We start from the raw sequence: 23,940 nt of genomic DNA, 5'->3' as shown, positions 1-23,940 counted from the left end.
ATTCACTGAACTTTCACTCCTCCCAAACCCCCATACATTTAAAGGGTCGATGTATATAAACAGGGTAAAGTAATAATTTCCTAAACAAGTTATGTTCCAAGTAAAAGTACTGATCAGAGTAAATGTTTTCGTTATAGTTATCTTAGTAAAAACCTGCAATATGTGCAAACTCCAGCATCACTTGGCGCGCCTGATCTCCCCTTGGAAAGCTGATGTAGTTTGGTGCCAAATTTGCAATAAGGGCCGATACCTGCCTTATACATCGCCCTGCTGTTGATCTTGAGATCTTCACATCATCACCAACAAGGATGTGGGTGGCACCTGTACCAAGAAATCTTAATGTCACAAGCAGCTGAAGGAGGGGTGGAATTGGGAGGTTCCTCTTTGTATGAGTAGATTAGTCAGGGAGCTGCCTCAGGAGATCCATAATGGTATCTGGGTGAAACCTATATCTTGCAAATATGTCAGAAGCTGACAAGTCCTCCAGTGGGTTTGACCTATCCCTAAAATTACGCAGAACGCGTTCTCTGTTGGCTATGCGTTGATGTGCAGCCATTTCTATGAAAGCAGACGACACCCTGAGTACAAACTTGAAAGTTCGAGTAAGCTCTTTAGCTTACTCTCGATTTAAGCTTTACATACTCCATTTGGAGTATATTTTCCGTACTCGAAAGTTTTATAACCACAATTCGAGTATGTACTCCAGCTCGAAATTTTCGAGACAGCTTTGGAGCCAATTTTGGAGACAGAGCTCGAGCCAGATTTTATAACCTAAAATTATTTGGAGCCATACTCCAAACTTGCTTTTCGAGCTAGAGTTGGAGCTGGAGCCCGAGCTAGCGTTTATAACCTCCTAGCCTGAACTTCTGAATAACTTTATCTCCACCATGGACATCAATTCTGTGAACAAAATTTCGTAACTGGCTTAAAGTTCCTACTTCACCAGCAGAACTTGGCTTGTAGAATTGTTTATTCACAAGCTGAAATAAACAAATCAAGTTGGACATTACTACATGTATTTGAAACGTTACTCTTTAAATATAATTAAATATAATTAAATATACTATGTTTTTATAACTTTTTTTGATAGAAAATTTGATTTTTTACAAATATTAAAAAAAAAATTAATAGGGTTTTAATGCTGCCTTTGAAAATATAAATAACATGCTCATCAATTGTAAACAAAAGAAATCTTGATTTTGGTACATGTACTTTTTCCCAATCGGTAAAACCATTTTTTTTAATGATGGCCAAAGCTGAACTACATAAGGTACAGTAAAACAGACTTTTAACTAAAGAATAATATTAATATTTCTTCCCCCAAATAGTCCAAATGTTTTATGTGTTTTACTGTACATAAATCGAAACAAGTGGTTTAAAGAAAATTGAATCAAAGTAACAAAATAGTAACAAAACTAAAAACTCTAAAAGTAGATAATAAACAGAGAAAACAAAAAGGGGTAGTATTACCATGTAGATATGATATTTGTATATAATATACGTTTTTAAGGTATTTTTAAACATATCTAACATATATTAATTATTTTATATTTACATTTATGATATTGGTGGGGTTTTTTCATACACAATCTAATCTTTGGTGAGAAGAAATTGTTTGTTTTGTGCGCGCGTTGCGTCTTCCGTCGCTCATAATAAAGTGGAGAGGAATCATGGCCAAAAAATATCATTAAATAAGTTTTTTCTCGGGCATTGTTAAATCTATTTCCATATTAAATACTGGAATAAACCATTTTTTTTATAATATGCATTTAAATATATCTATCAGCTGTGTCACTCTAAGTTTTCACTATTTTGTTTTGTTAATATTAAGAGGGCTGGATATTAGTAATTATATTAAGTCTATATTTATCTCCTTTAGATATACAACACTATAAGATGTATGAAATTAAAAAAATTAAAGCTTAAATCTTTTTGATTTCTCTAAATTGACAAATAGTTTATTGCTTTTAATTTTATTGAACCTTTGATTATCAGAAGTTTAAAACTTGAGTTATTCCCCTTTGCCATCTTTCAGTAAAAATTACATTTTCTTTAGAATAAATTTTACTCAAAAACCTTTTACTTTAATTTATGGTAAAAAAGGTTTCAATTCGCATATCCTTCTGGCATTTGAGCTCCTATTTTATGTAATAGCTTCTTTAGACGCCACAATATTTCTCCTCTAAATGGCAAATGGCTTAACGAGTGAAAGATTAAGCCAGTTTCTTTATAATTACTAAAGAAAGCAAAATAAGACGCCAACAAGCCTTGACAAACACCCGAGTACCATAGCCCTTAAATACACCTGTCAGGGGACTTGAAGTTTGCAATTTATTTAAGCTTCTTTTTTTTTGGTCCAAACCCTAATCTAAGACTCTTCTAATCGTTAACTCTCATATCAATTTTTTGATGTTGGCAAGGGGTGACCTACAGTTGGAGGAATGTCAAATAATCTATCCAGTAACCCAAAATTTCAAAATTTTGGTAGAGGGCTTCATTAACATCATGATCATACATTAAATTTTTATTTAAAAAAAATGGAAAATAAAATAATAAGACTGAGATTTAATTTGTTTATTTTTTTTTAAATAATTGATACGAAGAAAACAATTTCACAATTTCTTCAAATATTTCTTATACCAGAATGTGAAGTGCTTCATCCTAGAAGGACCAGAGACGAGGGCAACAACTTCAAGGTACTCCGCAACAGGAAAGACGACAACGTTTCTGTTCTCAGGCCTGGTCGATGAGGATACAGAACCCCACATCATAAGCACCTTTAAAGAGGATTTGAAGAACAGACTGGTGCCGGGGTCCAGCTATAAACTGCTGTCCACAACAAACAACCAGTATGGATACGAGCTGAAAACAGATTCAATTGAAAGTATATGTATTAGAGCATAGCTAAAATCTTATTTCTTTTAAATGTTTAACTTTAAAATATAGTGATAAATAACTTTAATTCTTTTCCAATTTCTTATTCAATGTTTTGAAACAAGACTTCACATGGAAAACAATATCAGCTTTACAAGAACAATAAATCTACTAGTGATAACCCGATGTGATGGTTTAATATTTTAACAATAAAATGCTTTGTTTGGTGATTCATACGGGATATGAAGATGGCAAAATTGCACAAAAAATACATAACCGGCGTTAGCGGGTTATGTAAATTTTTCCTGCAACGATTGCTACCTTCATAACCCGCATGAATCATCAAAAAAAGAATTTTATTGTTTATATTACCATCTTTTAACTTATTAATAAATTGATAATGAAAAGTTAATAAATTCTCTAAATAACTGTTGATGTCATAAGTATTTCAGCTTAAAGAAACAGCCAAATTGTCTCCTGCAAGACTTTGAGTCTGACATCATCATTATGATTAAAATCGTATGACATTACATATATTGTGTTTCTTAAGTTTTAATACTCTATATCGAAAAAAAATTCATTGTGTAACCTGATTTATTTATACTCTATATAGTATTGACTGTACAACTACTTGTAAGATTTCTTGTTAAACCAATCAGATTCCAACAACACAGAGCATTTATCATCTTGTTTTTACGGAGGAGTAGGTTCACTTGCCATTTATATTGAATGGTCCCAGGAGCTAATCTACGCATGTCGTCACAGTAATGGTTCCATTATTTTAAATGTTAAATTGACAGATGGGTGGGACTATTATAAACATTTTGTATAATAAATAGAATATCCTTATGATTGTGTGCAGCCTTCTGAGAGGGCGAATCTCCGATAAGCATTTAGTATAAATATATAGAGAAAGACAGGGGAATGTATTTTAAGAGACAACATTCTGCATACAGAATCTAAAGAGAACATAATGCCACTCCGCACCAAGACACGGTGCAACATGCCTCAGACTAACCCTACCACCGAGGCGGAAAGAGAAACATATAGACTGCTTCATGCTGGAAAAAGATGCGACATGTTTTATGCAGCATACCATATACACAAGCTGCTGGGCCCAAACTGCCAAACAAACCTACAATTTGACTTCCAAAGGGAAAAACAGAAGGGCGTCTGCTGGAAAGAGACCCTAAAATGTATATATTGCAACCTCCACTCGGAGAGCACCGAACTATACGAGGAGACAGAGTCAGAGACCCGTGGGGCTAAGACAGCAAAACCAAACATCGGACTGTGGGTTGCACTTATGGACAACTCAATAATGGGGACCACACCACATGAAATCTTCATGGCCCTAAACTGTCCTGCCCTGTCATACACAGGCTTGCATTACACTGCTAGCAAGGTGGGACCCCAGATTGTGAACATGGTGAGGGAGGACCTGTAGAGAGAAAGAGCTCACCTTAAAGACGTTCTCAAGTGCCATGGATTCCCTCGCCAAACACCCATTCAGGTAGAAAGTGGGGGGCTAAGCCACTCCTAGCCCCCCCCCCCCCCACCAAGGTTCCGACGCCTATGCAGAGCACTCAAAAAACAAGCTTTGTCACAACAGAGTAATAGGAAGAACATGTCCAGACCATCCTGGGAAATCCACCACCACCCTAATGATAGATAAGCCCATCGGCAGAGAGGATCTGGCCACTGAGGAAATTTGTCAAGAATTCCTCAGTGACCCCGAGCCAACATACCTCAGGCATATCACTACCGATGGGGACAGTGCAGCCTCCCGAGGAGTCCAGAAGGCCATGGGTGTACACGGACAGACAGTGGAGGCCCTCCGTGACACCCGTCATTTAGCACAATCGCAGAAAAAGGCCATTGATAATGCCGAATTCGGTGAGAGAATATTCCCAGGAAGAACGCCGATAGACAAGTCAAGTGTAAAGTTCGTAAAACTTATTATTATATGAACAACTGTTGAAAAAAATGGTTTTTTTATAAGATAACCCAACTTTGTTTCCCACGAACGCCGCTACCTAAGCATTTACGCCAACATTTCCATGACCTACAGAGACTTTATCTATAGTTCTACTTCATCACTGTCAAAGTCATTCCGAAACCACATGATAGCGCTAGCTTATCAGACCTCAGTGCGCTTTCAGCTCTGCTTCAGCGTGGATGTGTTATATTTACAAGTATATTATCGTTATCCTCGACTTTCCCGCGTTTTTAAGTAAACAAAGGATAAACTTTGTAAATTAGTATCATGGCTACTGGTCATGATGAGGATGCCCTACTGGGGCCTTCTGATGATGAAACATCAGCAGATTCCAAAAAAAAAAATCTTAAGTGCATTGAAAACAGTTCAAAGCACAATGGAATCTGTTGCCACTGGCATAAATAAAATGGGTGATGCATTTACTGCATTAGCAGCGGCAAACCCACAACAAAAGGTCACTGACCTGTCTACTACCTCTCTTAGCGCACAAGAAAACAAGAAAAGGAGGAAACTTCCTACCAGTAGGACTTCAGGTAAATTTTTTCCAGTAGGATTGATTAAAGATAATCTTGAGATCTAGTCACATTCTGAGACCTAACTATGATATAAACTCATTAAATGTTATTGTTACAGGAGAGGACAGCATAAAAACATATATGGAGGCAAAAGTCCAGACTGAGTCGGAATCCCTCTTATCATATGGCACTGAATTTTAGTGATGAAGATGAAGCTGATGATGTTGGATCAACCTGTGGTGATGATGACCATGAAAAAGACAGACTTTTGGAAAATACTCTACTTCAATTAAAAATAGCAAAAAATCTCAGGGAAGCACAGCAATACAGCAAAACTGTCAATTTTGAAAGTGAATCTGATTGGAATTCAGATGATGACTTTTAAGAATTAAGTTGTGTAATGCATCAACATGAAATTAAAAAATAGAGTTTTGATTGATGTTTTTATTGAAAGGTAGATTTATGCGAAATGGAGTAAATATACAGAATATTCATCAAACAAGTTTAGAACATAAATATTTTTATTAGCTGTAATTTGGATAAAAAAAAATGTTCAAGAATTTGTTTTACATATTGGTGAATAGAGAAAAAATAGTCTTTAAAATGGCACTATTTAAGGTAATATTAAGCAGTTGCTAGCAGTAGACATTTCATAAAACTTATACTTTTAGATGGCCTTAGAAGCAGCAAAAGTACCTTCAAAAATGATTATTTGCGTTTTCGGCCGGGGGCTTCGCCCCCCCCCCCCCCCCCCTGGTCACCCCACCAGGCCTCTGCCCTGGACCCGCAGACCCCTCGCCGAGATTAGGTTGCCTGCTGTTCCAATTGTTTCTCCTTCTATTAAAAAAACTTGTAAACACTGTATTGAGGACACTGGACAGTACTTGCGTTTGAATAGACAGTTAATTGATATCAAGCAGCGATTTTATTAATATGGGTTGCGTATGTGCTGTTACCCTAAACAAGATTATTTTACAAGTAAACAAGAAACGACATTTAAGGTCTGCTTTTACAAGAAAGCAAACCATCTCTTCATTCGACGAGGTACGAATATCATATCGTAAATTGTAAGTAAACATGATGAGCCAAGACTTTTCAGAAACTTTTCAATTCGAATTAGGATGCGAACGCACGTTGAGAGTGTAAGAATCCAAAAACATGCGAAGAGGAAACCATCATCGATGTTGGACTGTTCGCCGACAGGCCATGACCTTATCCAGGTGGCGTATCTTATGTGATAACGTCGAACAAATCGACCAAAAACTGGAAGAAGTAAAAAGGGACGAACTTAGGGACTACCGACTGCACCTCGGCGCCAATGTACATGTGTAAATCACATCACCATACAAGTGTGTGAACATTCGAAAATTCGAGTTTGCGCGGAACTCTGCCAAGAAAAAAATGTACCCCACCAAGCAAGGACTTTCCCTCAGAATACCGGAGTGGAATCGACTGAAGAACAATCTTCTTGAAATCAATTTCCAGATACCAGTGGATTTGGGCAGTGTTGTACCATGTTATGCAGATGGGTTTGCTCGAGTGCCCGGAGTGCAACCCAAGCCTGGACATTGACAATATATGAATTGTTAAATTTATTAAAGTTGGATACATTTAACAAGCTTTCCGAGAGTATTGCTTAAGCAACAAGCATTCTGAGAGTATTGCATAAGCAATACACGTCCCCTACCGGTTTGTATTATTCTATGAAAGCTTCCAAGCACACAACTATTTCAGAGCTATTGTAAACGAGATATCATGCTTAAATCAGAGATAAAAGAACAGAGGAAATTAAAACTATATAGTTGATATAGAAATTAAATAGGAAATAGGTAAAATAATACTCTTTATTTCATCTCCTGTAATTTCGCCAAGTCTATTCTGTATTCGCTGGTAAAAATTTGTGAAAACAATGCACTGTTATGCACAATATCATTTCTTACCGTCTTCTGTACCCCGAATCAAACCAAACAGTTAAACAGCCCAACCCGACAACGAACCCGATTGTAATAATAATACAAAAAAAACCTGCCGATTAAATTTACAACACAATGCTTGACACTATTTTATAGAATTTATTTGTTTGTTAGAAATGATAAAAGGAATGGTACAGGAAAAGGAATGGTACAAGTAACGCACAGTATACTGACTACATACTGACCTCGTTTATTCAGTTACACACCGAACCCGATAACGAACCCGAACATTAAAAAATTGGAATATAAAAAATTGATTTTCTCGAAAATATGTCAATCAGACGCTACAAAAGTGTAAACTTGATCTGTAGTTTGACATGTTGAAGCTGTTCAGCAAGTTTCATATTATTCCTCAAATGCATAAAGAAAAAAAGTGTGGAAAACTGAAGTGGGACAGACAGACGGACTGACTGACGGACGGACAGACAGACGGACGGACGGACTGACGGACGCAGAGGAAAGCTATAGTCCCCTCCGGTGAAACCGGTAGGGGACTAATAAACGTCCCTTACCGGTTTGTGGAAATTGTGAAAACAATGCACTGATATGCAGAATATCGAACCCGAACATTGAAAAATTAGAATATAAAAAAATAATTTTGTCGAAAATATGTCAACCAGACGCTACAAAAGTGTAAACTTGATCTGTAGTTTGACATTTTAAAGTTGTTCAGCAAATTTCATATTATTCCTCAAACGCATAAAGAAATAAAGTGTGGAAAACTGAAGTGGGACAGAGGGACGGACGGACGGACGGACGCAGAGGAAAGCTATAGTCCCCTCCGGTGAAAACCGGTAGGGGACTAATAAATGTATTGTCATAGTAAGTTTGTTCATGTTTTATGTGTGTTTAAATACAGTCACACGAAGCTCTTATCAGTCATTATCAAAACAGAAAGAGAATCTTCAACATGTTTCCGTTTAATAGTTGTACAGCAATTTCAAATCCGGCACAACGGGTTCGGGTAAAAAAAACCTTTGTGAGGAAACTCATCCAAAATATGGCCGAAATGTTTGAGCCCGTAACTCCTAGAAGATTATTATACTGTTAGGGTGTCTATCAGAACGAATTTCAGGTCATGATAATTCGATTTCCGTTTGTGACTTTTCAATAAGGTTTACCATCCGACTCTGACATAGAGGAACTTAGCGGTGATCATAATTTGATTTTTATTGACGATTTAATGAATGAATGAAATAACAACAAGGATATGGAAAAACTGTTTACACAGGGGGCGCATCATAAAATGTTGAGTGTATTATACTTAAATCAAAACATGTATTGTCAAGGGAAACATTCAAGGACCATAAACTTAAAAACCCATTACTTGGTTTTGTTAAAAAATCCAAGAGATGTTTCGCAAATTCAGTGTTTATGCACACAGGCTTTTCCAGGGAAATCTCAAACTTTGATTGAAGCATACAATGACTGCACGAGAAAACCTTATGGTTACCTTGTGTTAGATTTATCTCCCGATAGTGAAGAGGAATATCGCATCCGGACTGGCGTCTTTCCGGTCGAGACCTGTGTTGTATATAAACCCTTGTAGACTTTAAATTTTGTTCATTTGTAGGGAAATTGTCAAAAGAGAATGTAGAAATCGGGAAAAAATGAGCATTACTTTACTAAACGTTTCATCTTATTAGTCCCCTACCGGTTTTACCGGAGGGGACTATAGCTTTCCTCTGCGTCCGTCAGTCCGTCCGTCCGTCTGTCTAGCCGTCCGTCCGTCTGTCTGTCCCACTTCAGTTTTCCACACTTTTTTTCTTTATGCACTTGAGGAATAATATGAAACTTGCTGAACAGCTTCAAAATGTCAAACTACAGATCAAGTTTACACTTTTGTAGCGTCTGATTGACATATTTGCGAGAAAATTAATTTTTTATATTCCAATTTTTTAATGTTCGGGTTCGTTATCGGGTTCGGAGTGTATAGAATAAACGAGGCCAGTATGTAGTCAGTAATAATATCGTGCGTTACTTGTACCATTCCTTTTAATCATTTCTAACAAACAAATAAATTCTGTAAAATAGTGTTAAACATTGTGTTGTAAATTTAATCGGCAGGGTTTTTTTTTGTATTATTACAATCGGATTCGTTGTCGGGTTGGGCTGTTTAACTGTTTGGTTTGATTCGGGGTACAAAAGACGGTAAAAAATGATATTGTGCATAACAGTGCATTGTTTTCACAAATTTTTACCAGCAAATACAGAATAGACTTGGCGAAATTACAGGAAATAAAATAAAAAGTATTACTTTACCTATTTTGTATTCAATTTCTATATCAACTATATAGTTTTAATTTCCTCTGTTCTTTTTTCTCTGATTAAAGCATGATATCTCGTTTACAATAGCTCTGAAATAGTTGAGTGCTTGGAAGCTTTCATAGAATAATACAAACCGGTAGGGGACGTGTATTGCTTATGCAATACTCTCAGAATGCTTGTTTGAAATTAATTTTTGACAAGAACACCCCGATAGAACAAATATTTGGCTTGATTTACACGGCTAGCGCTAGACAAGTGCTAGCAATAATTAAGATCATTCACAGTGTCCTAAGCAGATCAATTCCTCTAAGTCAGAAGATACAATCCATTGTAAATAGACACAAAAAAGTCTTTATTAACTTTACTAACTCAAAGAAGCCTGTGAAAACTAAACTTCGCGCATCAAAAAAACATTACCGCTTGCTTTCTCGAATTTTTGTGAGAGATTTTGTTATGAAACTTTTAAAATGAAGCATACGCGAAAAATGGTTCTGATTCCTGAGGATAAATATTATCGAATGATGAGCGAGACTCGAGCCCCGCCTGTGCAGTTCAATGACGCGACAACGCAGACAGCAACAACGGAACAGGAAACCCCACCCCCTCCTGATCAGGAAATGAAAGTAGATTTAGATTTTTATAGACATTTAAAAATCCTAAAATATTTTAAATGTATGCTAATTTGAGTAAATTTAAGCATGCAGATAAATCAGAAGTATTCATCAGTGCTTAACTACTACGAGACAAAAGCAATTTGTTGATATTTTCTACATAAAAACGGCACTGAAAAGGGGCCCATTATCAATAGCTTAAGTGTTTTTTATTTACACGTACTCTAATGTGTCAGCGTAGCTCACTGTGATAAGCAGAGGCTCGTAGTCCATCCTTCTCCATGGAGAGGGTGTTCGAATCGTATAGACGGCGGTTTTTTTTTATTCATTTGCTTTAAAAAAAAAAACATGTTTTGCTTTTATTTTTGATTATTATGAAAAAAATATCTTACACCATTTATATAATGACAACAATTACGTAATGTCGGATAAAAATAGCGCTAGCACAGACAGTAGATTATGCTGTAATGCATATGCTTAGAATGCATCGAATAAGTAGCAAGTGCTTGTATTATTGTATATCATGTATTTGTCAGAGAATGCAGTTCTATATTATACATGTACGGATGCACAGTTTTATATATAAAGATATTTTATATGTTCAAATGCCATTTCAAAATCCTGGGTTCGGGGGATTATAACAACTGCAAACATGAGACCATAAAACCTCTTAAGATGTCATGGTATCTTTTTATCAATTGAATAAATGAGACCATGGACCATTTCAATCTTTATAAATGTTATGGTATTATCATCAGAACCACATCTTCATAAGACCATGGACCATTAAAAACCTCTTAAGATGTCATGGTCTCATTATATAAACTGTATACATGAGACCATGGACCATAACAACCTTTATGCATATCATGATCTCATTACACCAACTTTATAAAGAGACCATGGACCATAACGACCTATATACATGATATGGTAGAATTATATCAACAGCACATTGGAGACCACGGACTATTACAACCTATATATGTAACATGTCATGGTCTTAGTACACCAAGTGCATAAATAAGACAATGGGCCATTACAACCTATAGAGATGTCATGGTCTCATTATATCAACTGTATACATGAGACCATGGACCATAACGACCTATATACATGATATGGTATAATTATATCAACTGCACATTGGAGACCACGGACTATTACAACCTATATAACATGTCATGGTCCTAGTACACCAACTGCATAAATAAGACAATGGACCATTACAACCTATAGAGATGTCATGGTCTCATTATATCAACTGTATACATGAGACCATGGACCATTACAGCATATATATGTGTCATGGTCTCATTATGTCAACTGAATACATGAGACCATGGACCATTACAAACTATGTATGTGTCATGGTCTCATTACATTAACTGCATACCTGAGACCATGGGCCATAACAATAAAAATATATATGGTATTGGTCATTCATGTAGCATTCTCACTGTTTCATTATTAATATATTCTTTCAAAAGAGCATTACTTTATGTGTTTTATAATAGACAAAGAAAGGCAAGAAGTATGAGGTACACACACATGTAATCCTTCAACAGAAGAACTATCTGTTGAGGAAGCACTGGTACTCCTTCAACAGAAGAACTATCTGTTAAGGAAAAGAACTATCTGTTAAGGAAGCACTAGTAATCCTTCAACAGAAGAATTATCTGTTAAGGAAGCACTAGTAATCCTTCAACAGAAGAACTATCTGTTAAGGAAAAGAACTATCTGTTAATGAAGCACTGGTAAACCTTCAACAGAAGAACAATCTGTTAAGGAAGCACTAGTAATCCTTCAACAGAAGAACAATCTGTAAAGGAAACATTAGTAATCCTTCAACAGAAGAACTCTCTGTTAATGAAGTTCTTCACCAGCATGCATATGATATGGACATATCCCTGATGCGCTCAATCATATCTCAAGCTGCATCTCCCCCGAAAGCAATTTCAAGTAAGCGAATGTTCTTTGTACATCTTTATAAGACAACTGGCAGAGAACATACTAAAGATTATGAGAGAAATAATAATTATTGTCCAACTTTGAAAGAAGCACCATTCACAGAATAAGATTTATCCCCTTTTTTTGATATTGCTGAAATGCATTAAGAAAACTCATGATCAACATTCCATATGTGAAGATTTGATGTCTATAAGTCTTTTCCCAATATTAGTACTTGCATAAAATAAGAAATAAACAGTTCCGGGTAAATGACATGTCATATGAAAACGAAAACAAGCAACTTTTAAACTTGTTAAATTATTGATATTTCTCCCAAAATAAGTGAGGCAGCACCCAGAAGTTCAACAACATTTTTAAAGAAATGTCTAATATATATTATAATGGCATTGGTTTTATTTTAAGTTTTGCCGGAACATAAGACAAATGTTCTCTCAAAAACCATAGTGGATGCTAATAATTTTTATTCAGTCAGGACTGCCAGATCATAATAAGTCTGCATTATATGAAACATATTTGATCGCTACAAATTGTTCAAGCTATTGCGGTCTATTGCCAGTAGTATGACATGAACATGGCATTTAAGACTAAATAACTGATCTCTCAGATTTTTTGTGTTCACTTGAACGTAAAACCTGCATAAGGCATTACAAGTAGAGCAAAGACATAGAGGTGCACCACAGACAGGCAGAATTGCCTAGACTGGTGGACAAGAACAGGGCTACCATTCCAGTCTGTGAATCATGCACCATGTAATTTGATCATTTGATGAATTTATCTAGTCTTAGGTACACCATGTATCAAAACTACCAGTTTATTGTTAAATGTATGGACCCAAAAAATTTAATTAATGACTATTTCAATATAAAATCATACATATTCTGATAATGATATAAATGTAAGGAATCATTCTTTGAATATTATGAGGTGATAATTTCGGTCGGGGCATAATCAAATCTATCATAAAGCTCTTAGGACTTTATTGGATTTGATCACCTCCCAACATTATTTGATCACCTCATAATACTCAGAGAGATATATTTATATCAAACTGTTAAAATCATACACAATTATTTAAAGTAATAGACGGCCTCGAATATGAAATTCAAATTGAAGCTGAAAAATTGATTGCAAGTTTATTAATTTTGGTTTTATCTTCAATATATTTTTCAGAATTCACTTTTTATTTTCCTTTTACAGCTGGATCCAAGAAGTTGACGAAAATTCCTTTGATGAGCCTCATTCAATCTCTTCAAACATACTTGGGTATAACCCCAAATCGGGCTAAAAAACCCAACAAAACGTCAAATGTTTCTTGATTTTTGGTTAGTACTATATGCTATATATTTTAAATTTAAAATAAAATTATGAAATACCTATTGGAAATAATAGATTATTTACAATATGTATGAACGGCCATTGATAAATGTAAAATACCTAACAAGAAAATTGCCAGTATTTTTATATAATGATATATTAATTCAGTTTTGAACTTTTTTTGCAGTAAATACAATGCTGCTATCCTGAAAGTTGACAAGGATAGGATAGGATGCACGATAAATGATAAAAATATAAAAGTTAAGTTCTATCCTATCCTATCCTGCATCCAATCAGATTCGAGTATAAATTTCAGAGTTTTTTTGCAAAGCGAAAATTGGCTTAACAAAGTATTTTCAATGTCAATTTAATACGTTTTGCAAGTTAAACCATTTAAGAATAATTATTATATCAAGAACGCGGTGCATGACATTGATGCGCACTAAGGTAGCAAGGGACAGTTTCGGATATAGGATATAGGAATACAGTGTGTATATAAAATGGATTTGATTATTTCTGTAGGAGTGTGATAACAATAATGATCAACGTCAACTCAGGGTGCTATCTCTCATCTTCATGTAATGCATGTCCCCTATTGTGCCATGTGGAATGTGTACACAAAATGTCCCCAATTGTACCCTGTAAAATGTGTAAACAAAATGTCCCCAATACTGTTTTATCTTAAATGTGTACACAAAGAGTCCAAAATGTATCATGTAAAAGGTGTACACACAAAATGCTCCTTGTTGAATTATTGCTTCTTAAGTATGCTGTGGCAGGTTTAGACAGTAGTAATACAGTGTGCATATAAAATGGATTTGATTACTACCGTAGGAGTGCGATAACATTGATGTTCAACGTCAACTCAGGGTGCTATCTGTCAACTTCATGTAATGCATGTCCCCAATTGTACCTTGTAAAATGTGTACACAAAATGTCCCCAATTGTACCTTGTAAAATGTGTACACAAAATGTTGCCAATTGTACCATGCAAAATATGTACAAAAAATGCCCGTTGTTCATTGATACAAATAAATACAGGTTTTGTCATTTGATATCATAATTGATACACAATATGCTTATAAGGTGTAATGATTTTAAACTTGATGATTAAATTTCAGTGAAACAACGACGAGAACAGGGAAGATCTGGCAAGAATGACTCCTCGTCTTCCTATCTCTCCTCCTCCTCCTCAAAGGAGATGGCCACTACTGAAGGCAGGAGGGATGACAAACAGACACCTGTTGATTAAGGTGTGTATAGAAATTAGATTAGGATTGGTTTGCAGTGTATTGTAGAACATAGTGATGAAGTTGATTACTCAACTACATGTAATTTATTTTTTGACTTGTAGCAAACAGTATAACGAATATGGACATATGTAGCACAGAGTGGGGCGAAAAAGATGATGACAAGAAAGAATGCACAGAAGAAGGTGATACTATTGGTAAGTATGCTGTGGCAGGTTTATACAGTAGGAATACAGTGTGTATATGAAATGGATTTGATTATTTCCGTAGGAGTGTGATAACAATGATGATCAACGTCAACTCAGGGTGCTATCTGTCATCTTCATGTAATGCATGTTCCCTATTGTGCCATGTGAAATGTGTACACAAAATGTCCCCAATGGTACCTTGTTAAATGTGTACACAAAATGTCCCAAATGCTGTATTATCTAAAAATGTGTACACAAAATGTCCCCAATACTGTTTTATCTTAATTGTGTTGAATGATTGCTTCTTAAGTATGCTGTGGCAGGTTTAGACAGTAGGAATACAGTGTGCATATAAAATGGATTTGATTACTTCCGTAGGAGTGCGATAACATTGATGATGAACGTCAACTCAGGGTGCTATCTGTCATCTTCATGCAATGCATGTCCTCAATTGTACCTTGTAAAATGTGTACACAAAATGTCCCCAATTGTACCTTGTAAAATGTGTACACAAAATGTTGCCAATTGTACCATGCAAAATCCGAATATTTTTGTAAAATTGAGAGTTGCTGTACTTGAAGGCTTATGAATGTTGCTAAAATTCATGAAATGATTTTTAATGATTATCATTAGTTAGAGGGGTGTCTCTTGTTGAAATTGATATGCAATATGTAGGCCCCTTATGTTAGGTACATGAGAATCAGAAGTAAAATGCGAAACCTGCGGTTTTGCTGACTTTACACAGTGAAATTGCAAGTTACAGACGGGAGGTAAAATAACACAAAAAGTAGGTGGATGGGACATTGTAAACTATACACCGGTAAGTTTCTGACATGTGATAGTGCAACATGCACGCGATACGGAAGGTCAACCCTCTGCAGGGAATTAGCTAGGGGAGGTCTAAAAAGCTGAAAAATCATGAAAATTAGCAAAATATGAAAGGGTCAAAATCTCATAAAAACCCGTATGTAGAGAATTTTACAGGTTTTGACTAGTAATGTTCTTCAGAAATTGGTGACTGGCCTTATAAAGAGTGAATTAAAGGTATTTGTGCTGAATGGGAACTGAGGAAATTCTAGTTACAGAGTTCCGAAGACATGCATCCCTTGGCTACAATGAATTGTATAAAAAAAACTGTCCCCTGCCACCTAAAATGTCGGCGCTACATCTCTGTCATTTCGTACGCAAGTACGGAGTTACTGCGAGAATTCGATGCAACATTTGACGTCAGAAATAGATTTCTGTATTTAGTTCATTTAAAGTCTGCAAAGTAATAAAAGCTTGAATTTATAAACGACCAATTCGGCATTTTAAAAGATAAACATGTATACAAGAAACAGACATTGCTTCACGTTTCATATAATTTCTTCGATGCCCAAAACAGGGACGCAGATTTCTGTCCGATATTAACCTGAACATATCGAATTAATAAATGTTATTTAGCTATAAATGCTTAAGAATTTATACTTTAAAAATAACTCCGAGTGGTTAATAATTTATTTCCAGATCGTGTTTACATTTATCGCCGAACGAATCGCTCGAATAATGATAACTACGCTCAGTTATATGTGATAAGATAATAATTTGATTTTAAAAAAAATGCGACTAAACAGTTCCTCAATCAGTGCAACGACGTTATTTATCGGTTTTAATGCATAAATATAAAAAAATCAAAAATCGAATCGATTACCTGTTTGTTTACGTTATTGTGTCCATCCCGCGTACGATTTGATTTTACCGTAACACAGGTAAGTAAGTTATCCCGCTCGAAGAATATTCGGTTTTAAGATTAAATTGTTCATTTTGAGTACTACATTAATTGATACAAGATTATCTTTTAAAAAGATTGGTGAGCTAGCGCTGTAGCCATTATAAAACACAGAAACAGAATTTTAAAACATTGGTTTAAATTTCTGAATCAATTAAATAACAATAGGAAGGCACAGTGGTGTATTGGAATTGTGCTGGAGTGGGGTCTAAATCAAGAATTGTGAATCTTGAGTGGGCTTCACATCGGCAAAGGCATAGCTCACTGACTGTGCATTAATCATTATGTATCTACTGTAATTTTAATTTGGAGATGAAATTTTCAAGAACCATTGATACTGTTTTGTAGAAATCGTATCTTCTCGGGCTTTTCCGGCAAGCTCGGAAAACATATCCGATGTTGTTTTCCGAGCTTGAAGGAATTTAAAATAATGCTAGCTATTTATTATGATAGCGAGCGCAGCTCGCCGGCGAGCGAAGCGAGCTCTAAGAACAAGTGTGCGCGGGGAAAAGAACGAGCTAAACTTACAGTTCATCAAACAAAATTTTTTGTCTACGTCTCATAATGCTCTCTGTTTTCACCCGTGGTGCTATGGCAAAACATGGCCGACTTTTAACTCGTAATTTACGGTGTCTTAAAGGGACTTGGACACGATTTGAGATCAAAAAAATTATTTTTATTTTTGATGTATAAAATGGTTTATTTGTGCATTTTAAATGATTGCTGTAGAGGTCTCACCTGTGTGGACGTACATTTTGCCTCGCCGTGTTACCCGGTCGCGATAAAATTATCAAATTTTACACACTTTTTGAAGCCAGGAGAATACTAACATCAAATAAATTGGTCAATGCATTATTTACGAACAGAAAATGAACATAAGATAAGAAAAAAATGCATAAAATCTAAAGACCACAAAAGGAATACTACATGTCGGCCACGAGGTTCAGGTGTGCAATCGGGTGTAACGAAATCGAAGGGTTTATATACCAGGTATCTGTGTGACGGTGCCTATTTACGAGCGGTGTTCAGCTTTAATGTATCAAAAAAAATTCCATAATTTATATATAATATTCATGATCAAAATTCAATGACACCAAATCGTTACCGAGTTTTTCGGCAATATTATGAAATCGGCAATAATGGGTACTGTTACGTTACGACACACAAGGCAACTACCGGAAATAGACTTATGAGATAGCCCCCACATTCCATAGTAAAATTTCATTCATTTCTATTGACCTAAATTCGTCACGTGATAAGTCTCTTTCCCACGGTGCCTTCCAACTTTTATCATTCATAAGTAAAAGCATGCAGCATCTTAAAGAAAATGATATATTTAAAAAAATACTCACAAGGGCAGGTTTTGCCGTTTCCGTCTCTTATTCGAGGCATTCTGATGGGACGGACGTCCCATCCGACAATCCTTACGTCGCAGCTAAACACCCGTATTTCCCTCACATGCACAGGTTTCAGTTCGTTCTTTATTAATCGCACGCATCCCGATGTACCCGCAGATGTACAAGAGTAGATACCATGTATACCAGGACACAGATGACATGTTAAAACTTGGCCTAATGAAAATAATAACCAGACGACGATTCTCACGGCTTTCTCCATTGCTATCCAACTTTCCAATGCCGCGAAAGTTGCACGAGCTTCGTACCCGGATCATCATCATGTGATCAAAATGTAACCTTATTAGGAAAATGGACGCATTTAGAGAGTGGCGCGCCACTTTTTTTTCTACACTTGATGAGTGACCCAGATTATTAATTAAATTAAGTTGTTTTTAAATTTGCCAAACAGAACTTTAACTGAAAAGTGATATGTTAACGGTGTGTTCCCGTTTTGCACACATTTGAAAATTGGGTATAGAACAATAGGTGTGAATTGTGTTGTGATAGCAATTATAGTCAGCTTTCTGTCAAAGATTTTACCTGGATTTTTACCTGTGTTTTATCAGCGCCTTAACGATAAAACAAGAAGAATACAGATATTTTGTTGTGTTTTAGGTCTAATAACTATCACCATTTTTTTTCGGTTGATAAAATAATGTTTATGATATATTTAAAAAGTCTGATAAAAAAATAATGATTAGATTAGATGAATTGACTTTTACATATTTGTCCATTTACCTTAAATATAAAACCAAATGAATTAGGAAAAATTGCTGGTCCAAAGCCAATTGGAAGCTTATTCAATGGATAGTTATATGATGAAGGGGAAAACTACATTGACAGTCATATATGGGATACTCCGTGTCTCTTTTTACAATTTAGTTGCAAATTATGTAAAACGCATGTTTATAATTGATTGTTTGGTATCAACAGAAAGAATATTATGAAAGAAAACAGATTTTTATCAGAAAATATTCCAATGTTTGAAGCAGCGACCTTGACAGTAGTTCTTATGACATCACCGCTTTAGTATATGTCGGGTCACTTTCTAGTGTTTCAAATCGGAGGTTAAATACATAAAAAATCTGACAAAAATAATAATTTAATATTGATGCGATATACCTCAAACTGAAAAAGGTTGAAAATGCATGAATTATGAATACATTTGATAGGTTTTGTGAAATAATATTTACAGTTTTTGAAGCATGCATATAAAATTGCCTATTTATCATCATACAGTTTGTCTATTTTCTTCGATTATTCAAGATATAACACAACATAAATGAAAAATATTTAGCAGCGTTTTCACTAGACACATTTCTTCCATTTATGTCAGCAAAAGCAATAATTAAATATTAAGATATTCCCTTCAAACTTTTAGCATGTACATGTACTTCCTATCGGCAGTAAGTTAAACAAAGGCGCTACATATTCAACACTTTTGCAATAATCTTTCTTGTTTAAAATAATGATGAAATTGTTCATGACCAAATTGATGTTTGAAATCAAATTTATGAATATGAATGTCAATTATTATGTAAATATGCTTTTATGCAAGTTATATTGTAACATAAAATACATGTAAATTTCAATTGCGAGTAGATATGTTTTATTTATTTTATTGTCAATTGCCCTCGCAGGAATTATGATATAGACTATAGCAATTAAGCAATTATCTCACCTGGTCAAATTCCCGTTTCGCACACATTTTTTCGATACCTAATTTTCAAATGTGTGCAAAACGGGAACAAACCATGTTAACTGGGAAGTGATTTGATTTTTTTTTCTTAGTTAAAGCCATAATTGGCGTAGATCTAACTGCTTAAAAATTAACAGCAATTCGTAAGAAAAAAAGTAAAAAGATATGTTTCTTATATTTCTGCATGGCAGGAGTTTAATTTACTGTGATTTTGAAGGTCTTATATTTACAAACGTTTACAAAAATAATTAAAAATCACCCCCTGGGCCCCAACCAGGGCTGTTCAGACCCCTTGCCTAAAACTGGCGCCCGCTTTAACTTCAAATTCCGGATCCGCCCCTGGTTTGATAGACGGTTTCGAAAATCATATAGGACATTTTTGTATGAGACAAGTGTGTGTCACAAATTTCACACATTCAGCCCCCATCATTTGTACGCATGTTGGTGGCCCTTTATCATATATAATAAATGTATTTTATAATTCATCAACTTATTTTGATTGTTTATTTTCACTACACAGTGCTGGCGCTGGTTGAGGATAGCCCTCATGTACATGTCAAGCTGATACAACATCGCCTTTAAATAGAGTATCCAGTTTCTCAACCATATATTTCTGATCCTATCCCCATAATATTGTTCGAATAAATCACGTTTCGTGCATTTATCAAAAGTCGATTGTTAAATCTCGGCTAAATTCTTAAAATAATATGCGCTGCAGTGTTGAAAAGTTTTCTTGTAGGTTTTTTTTAGTAAACATATTTTTAAAAAAAGGTCGATATACTTTATTCCTGTTTGGTCAAAACAAACTACTTGTAATTTCATTTTTACTTTGTATCGGTAGGTATGAATAATTCACAGCGGAATATTACAATAATTTTATTTGTTTTATAACTATTTGTAAAATGATAATTTTATTATGTTGATAAATCGGCTCACTTTACCTTAGTAAATGGGTGTGTATATATATATATATATATATATATATATATATATATATATATATATATATATATATATATATATGTATATATATATATGTTGTACACAATATAAAATATTTTTTATGTAGGTAGATAAAAATAATTTACTGCTGAATTACATGACTTAATATTTAATTTGTTTTATACCACATGTACAATGTATAGATATGGAAAACAATGACCTAAGTACTTTATAATTACACAGCCGAGTAAATATGATGAATTGAATCAAAAAGGTCACATTTAATAAGGTACATGTGTAGAAAATTAGAACAATTACATGTATTATAAATTTACATAATTTCTTCAACACGATTTCACCTGATTAAGGACACAGTGATTAAACAGATCACGCAGGTGTGTCGCGCAGATATGTCGCGAAGCAGCGGTAGTTTTAAAAAAGATATTTTTTATGTATATTATATGCATAAAAAATATCGTAAAATCACGTATTATAATCACACCCAAAAGCGAATACCTTTAAATACTAGCTGTTTCCTTCACTCTACCATCAGCAGAATAACTACCAACCCAACATAATGGCACAGAAGTATTTGGACATGATGTAAGTTTATTATTTTTCTATTTCAATTTCAAAAATTTGTAAAACTAATGATATGTACCTCAAGTATGAAAAATATAGCGTTAAATTAAATTTAATTCAAAAAAAAAGAATTCGATCTTTTGTGATCATCTTTGATAATACATGTATATTGCATAAATACTTCATTGTATTTTGTCAGACTTTTTAAACATTACTTTTGGGTTTTAAAAAATATTAAGGTTTCATTAATTTCTTATTAAAAGCGAACAGGAAAAGGCTAGACCATTTAGAGATTTTGAAGAGGAATGGGTTGATCTAGGAAAACAGCTTTGCCTAGTTGCTTTTGAACCAGGGTATATACAATGTCATGTATACATTGAATGATAGTGTAAAGTTTACGAAAATAAAATTACAAACATTTCATTTTGGAGATAAACAATGTGATACTTTTTTTTTGAAAACGAGTCACAATAATATTTTGATAACATGTATAAGAAAGCAAAAATTTTTACTTTACATATAATCATATTTCTATAGGAATTCTCCCAAAGACGACGTGGAAGAAATTGAGTCCCCATCCCTTAAAAGAAAACTAAGTCAGGCGGAGGACTCTTACATTTTAAACAAGAGGTATATGATTTTTTTATTTAATTTACCATTAATTGTTAAATTTATACTACCATGTAATTGTTTATGTAGTATTAATCTATAGTCAGACAATTCGTTTTAGACTGACTACTATATATAGTATTTTATCAAATAACCTACTTTTTTTTTTTTTGCAAGGTCTTCATGTAACATTTGAGTTAATTTTTAACTATTTGGTTATTCTGTAGGAGAACAAAGCTACAAAAACTAAGTGTAATGGAGGATGAAGATGTCATACTGACCAATCTACGGTAGCGCATGGCTTTTTTGTGTGTTTGTTGTACAATTTTTCTTTCATCTTTTTTTTACTTTATTAAATCTTAAGGAGAAAACATAAAAATTAGTGTTAGTTTTTTTTAATCTAAGGTTACGTATGGCTTTTTGTGAGTGTGTGTTTTACAATATTTCTTTTAATTATTTATAATTACTTTAAGAAAAAAAAACCGTGAAAAATAGTGTTTAATTTTTTAATTATTCAGAAAAGAGGACCCATCAAAGTATGAGAAATTAGAAAAGAGAATACGGGGAGATGGAACCTCCAGGTGTTTGGGAACTTCGGTGGGATTTAAGACCACCCCGACAATTATTGGATACCACTCTCAGTCGCCAGAAAACTGCACGTCTCAGGGATTTAAGACCACCACAACGACAATACCTGTGTATTCGTCTCAATCGCACGAATGCAGTACGTCTCAAGGATTTACGGTTAAGACCGTCGCGCCAACTACCGACTATCCCCCTCAAGAGCCAGAATGTACCATGACAATTCCTGCGTACTCGCCTCAGTCGCCAGAATACAGTGTGTCTCAGGGATTTACAACCGCTGCAACAACTATTAAGAACCCCCCTCCTCAGTCGCCAGAATGCAGTACGTCTCAGGGATTTACAACCGCTGCAACAACTATTAAGAACCCCCCTCCTCAGTCGCCAGAATGCAGTACGTCTCGAGGATTTAATGTGGGTTTTTTACAACGTTTAGCTGGCGGTGCCTTTCCTCTTCAAGGGGAATTAAATGCTCTCAGTGAGTTGGTTGACTCTATGAGAGTCGATTTATTACAAACTTCGATGCTCATTGACTATGTTAAAGATTTTTTAAAGAATTATACATTTTGATTTTCAATTGAGTATCCTTCTGGGTGGGTTTTTTTTGTATTTTATTGAAAAGGACTACGTATCGTGTGTGTTGTGCACCATTGTGTACATTGTATACAACATAGCATAAAAATGTTAATAATAAACGTATAATTTAAAATAATTATCCCTCTAAGTTTGTTTTGTATTTTATTGAAAATGTGTACATTATATACCATACTACAGAAAGTCTTGCAACTTATTATGAAACAAAATCTTTTTATGTATTCGAAGAAGCTTATGTTGTCTGTTGATATTCATTGGGTATCTTTTTGTATTGCCTACAGTATCAATAATAAATATTCTACAAATGTTCACATACCTTTTGTCAAGTTTTCTAGCATTAGGACTCGTTAATTAATAATTTCTCTCAAAAACGCTTGCGGCTTTTATACTGAATCGTGCTCGGGGTGTAACCGTTAACGCCCATACTATAATAGAAGTTACAGTGGTTGTTATCATTTAATATTGTGGGTGTAACCGTTACACCCATAATATAGAATGTCACGTAGTGATTATCATTTAAAATATAGAACGTCATAATATATTGGGTGTGTCTGTAAACGCCAAACCCTTGACTGTGTCAACTATCTCATGGGGTCAGTGACTGTAGACTCACTCTTTGAACTAAGGTACATGTAACCCATGACGTTATTGACTGTAGACTCACCCTTGGCTGTGATCTCATATATCCCACCTTGACCTCGTGTAACCCTTAAGGAAAAAACCCATGACGTTGTGTGACATTTCTGCCTGTAAACTCCCCCGAGACTGTATCATGACGTCATTTCTGGGGAAAACCCATGACGT

At 34.8% G+C, this 23,940-nt stretch overlaps 1 protein-coding gene across 1 annotated transcript; it reads left to right on the top strand.

The window, feature by feature from the left end:
* The first annotated feature begins 20,959 nt into the window (after window positions 1-20,959).
* Window positions 20,960-23,344, top strand: LOC128173304 (uncharacterized). Its single transcript, XM_052839014.1, has 5 exons — window positions 20,960-21,372; window positions 21,615-21,704; window positions 21,889-21,981; window positions 22,188-22,250; window positions 22,479-23,344. The coding sequence occupies exons 1-5, from the start codon at window positions 21,347-21,349 to the stop codon at window positions 23,110-23,112; spliced, it is 906 nt and encodes a 301-aa protein (XP_052694974.1). The 5' UTR covers window positions 20,960-21,346; the 3' UTR covers window positions 23,113-23,344.
* The last annotated feature ends 596 nt before the right edge of the window (window positions 23,345-23,940 follow it).

This window comes from Crassostrea angulata, chromosome 2 (assembly GCF_025612915.1).
Source record: "Crassostrea angulata isolate pt1a10 chromosome 2, ASM2561291v2, whole genome shotgun sequence".
In the NCBI taxonomy this organism is placed as follows: domain Eukaryota; kingdom Metazoa; phylum Mollusca; class Bivalvia; order Ostreida; family Ostreidae; genus Magallana; species Magallana angulata.
The sequence above is the reverse complement of the archived record's forward strand: the minus strand, read 5'-3'. Positions and strand labels throughout refer to the sequence as shown.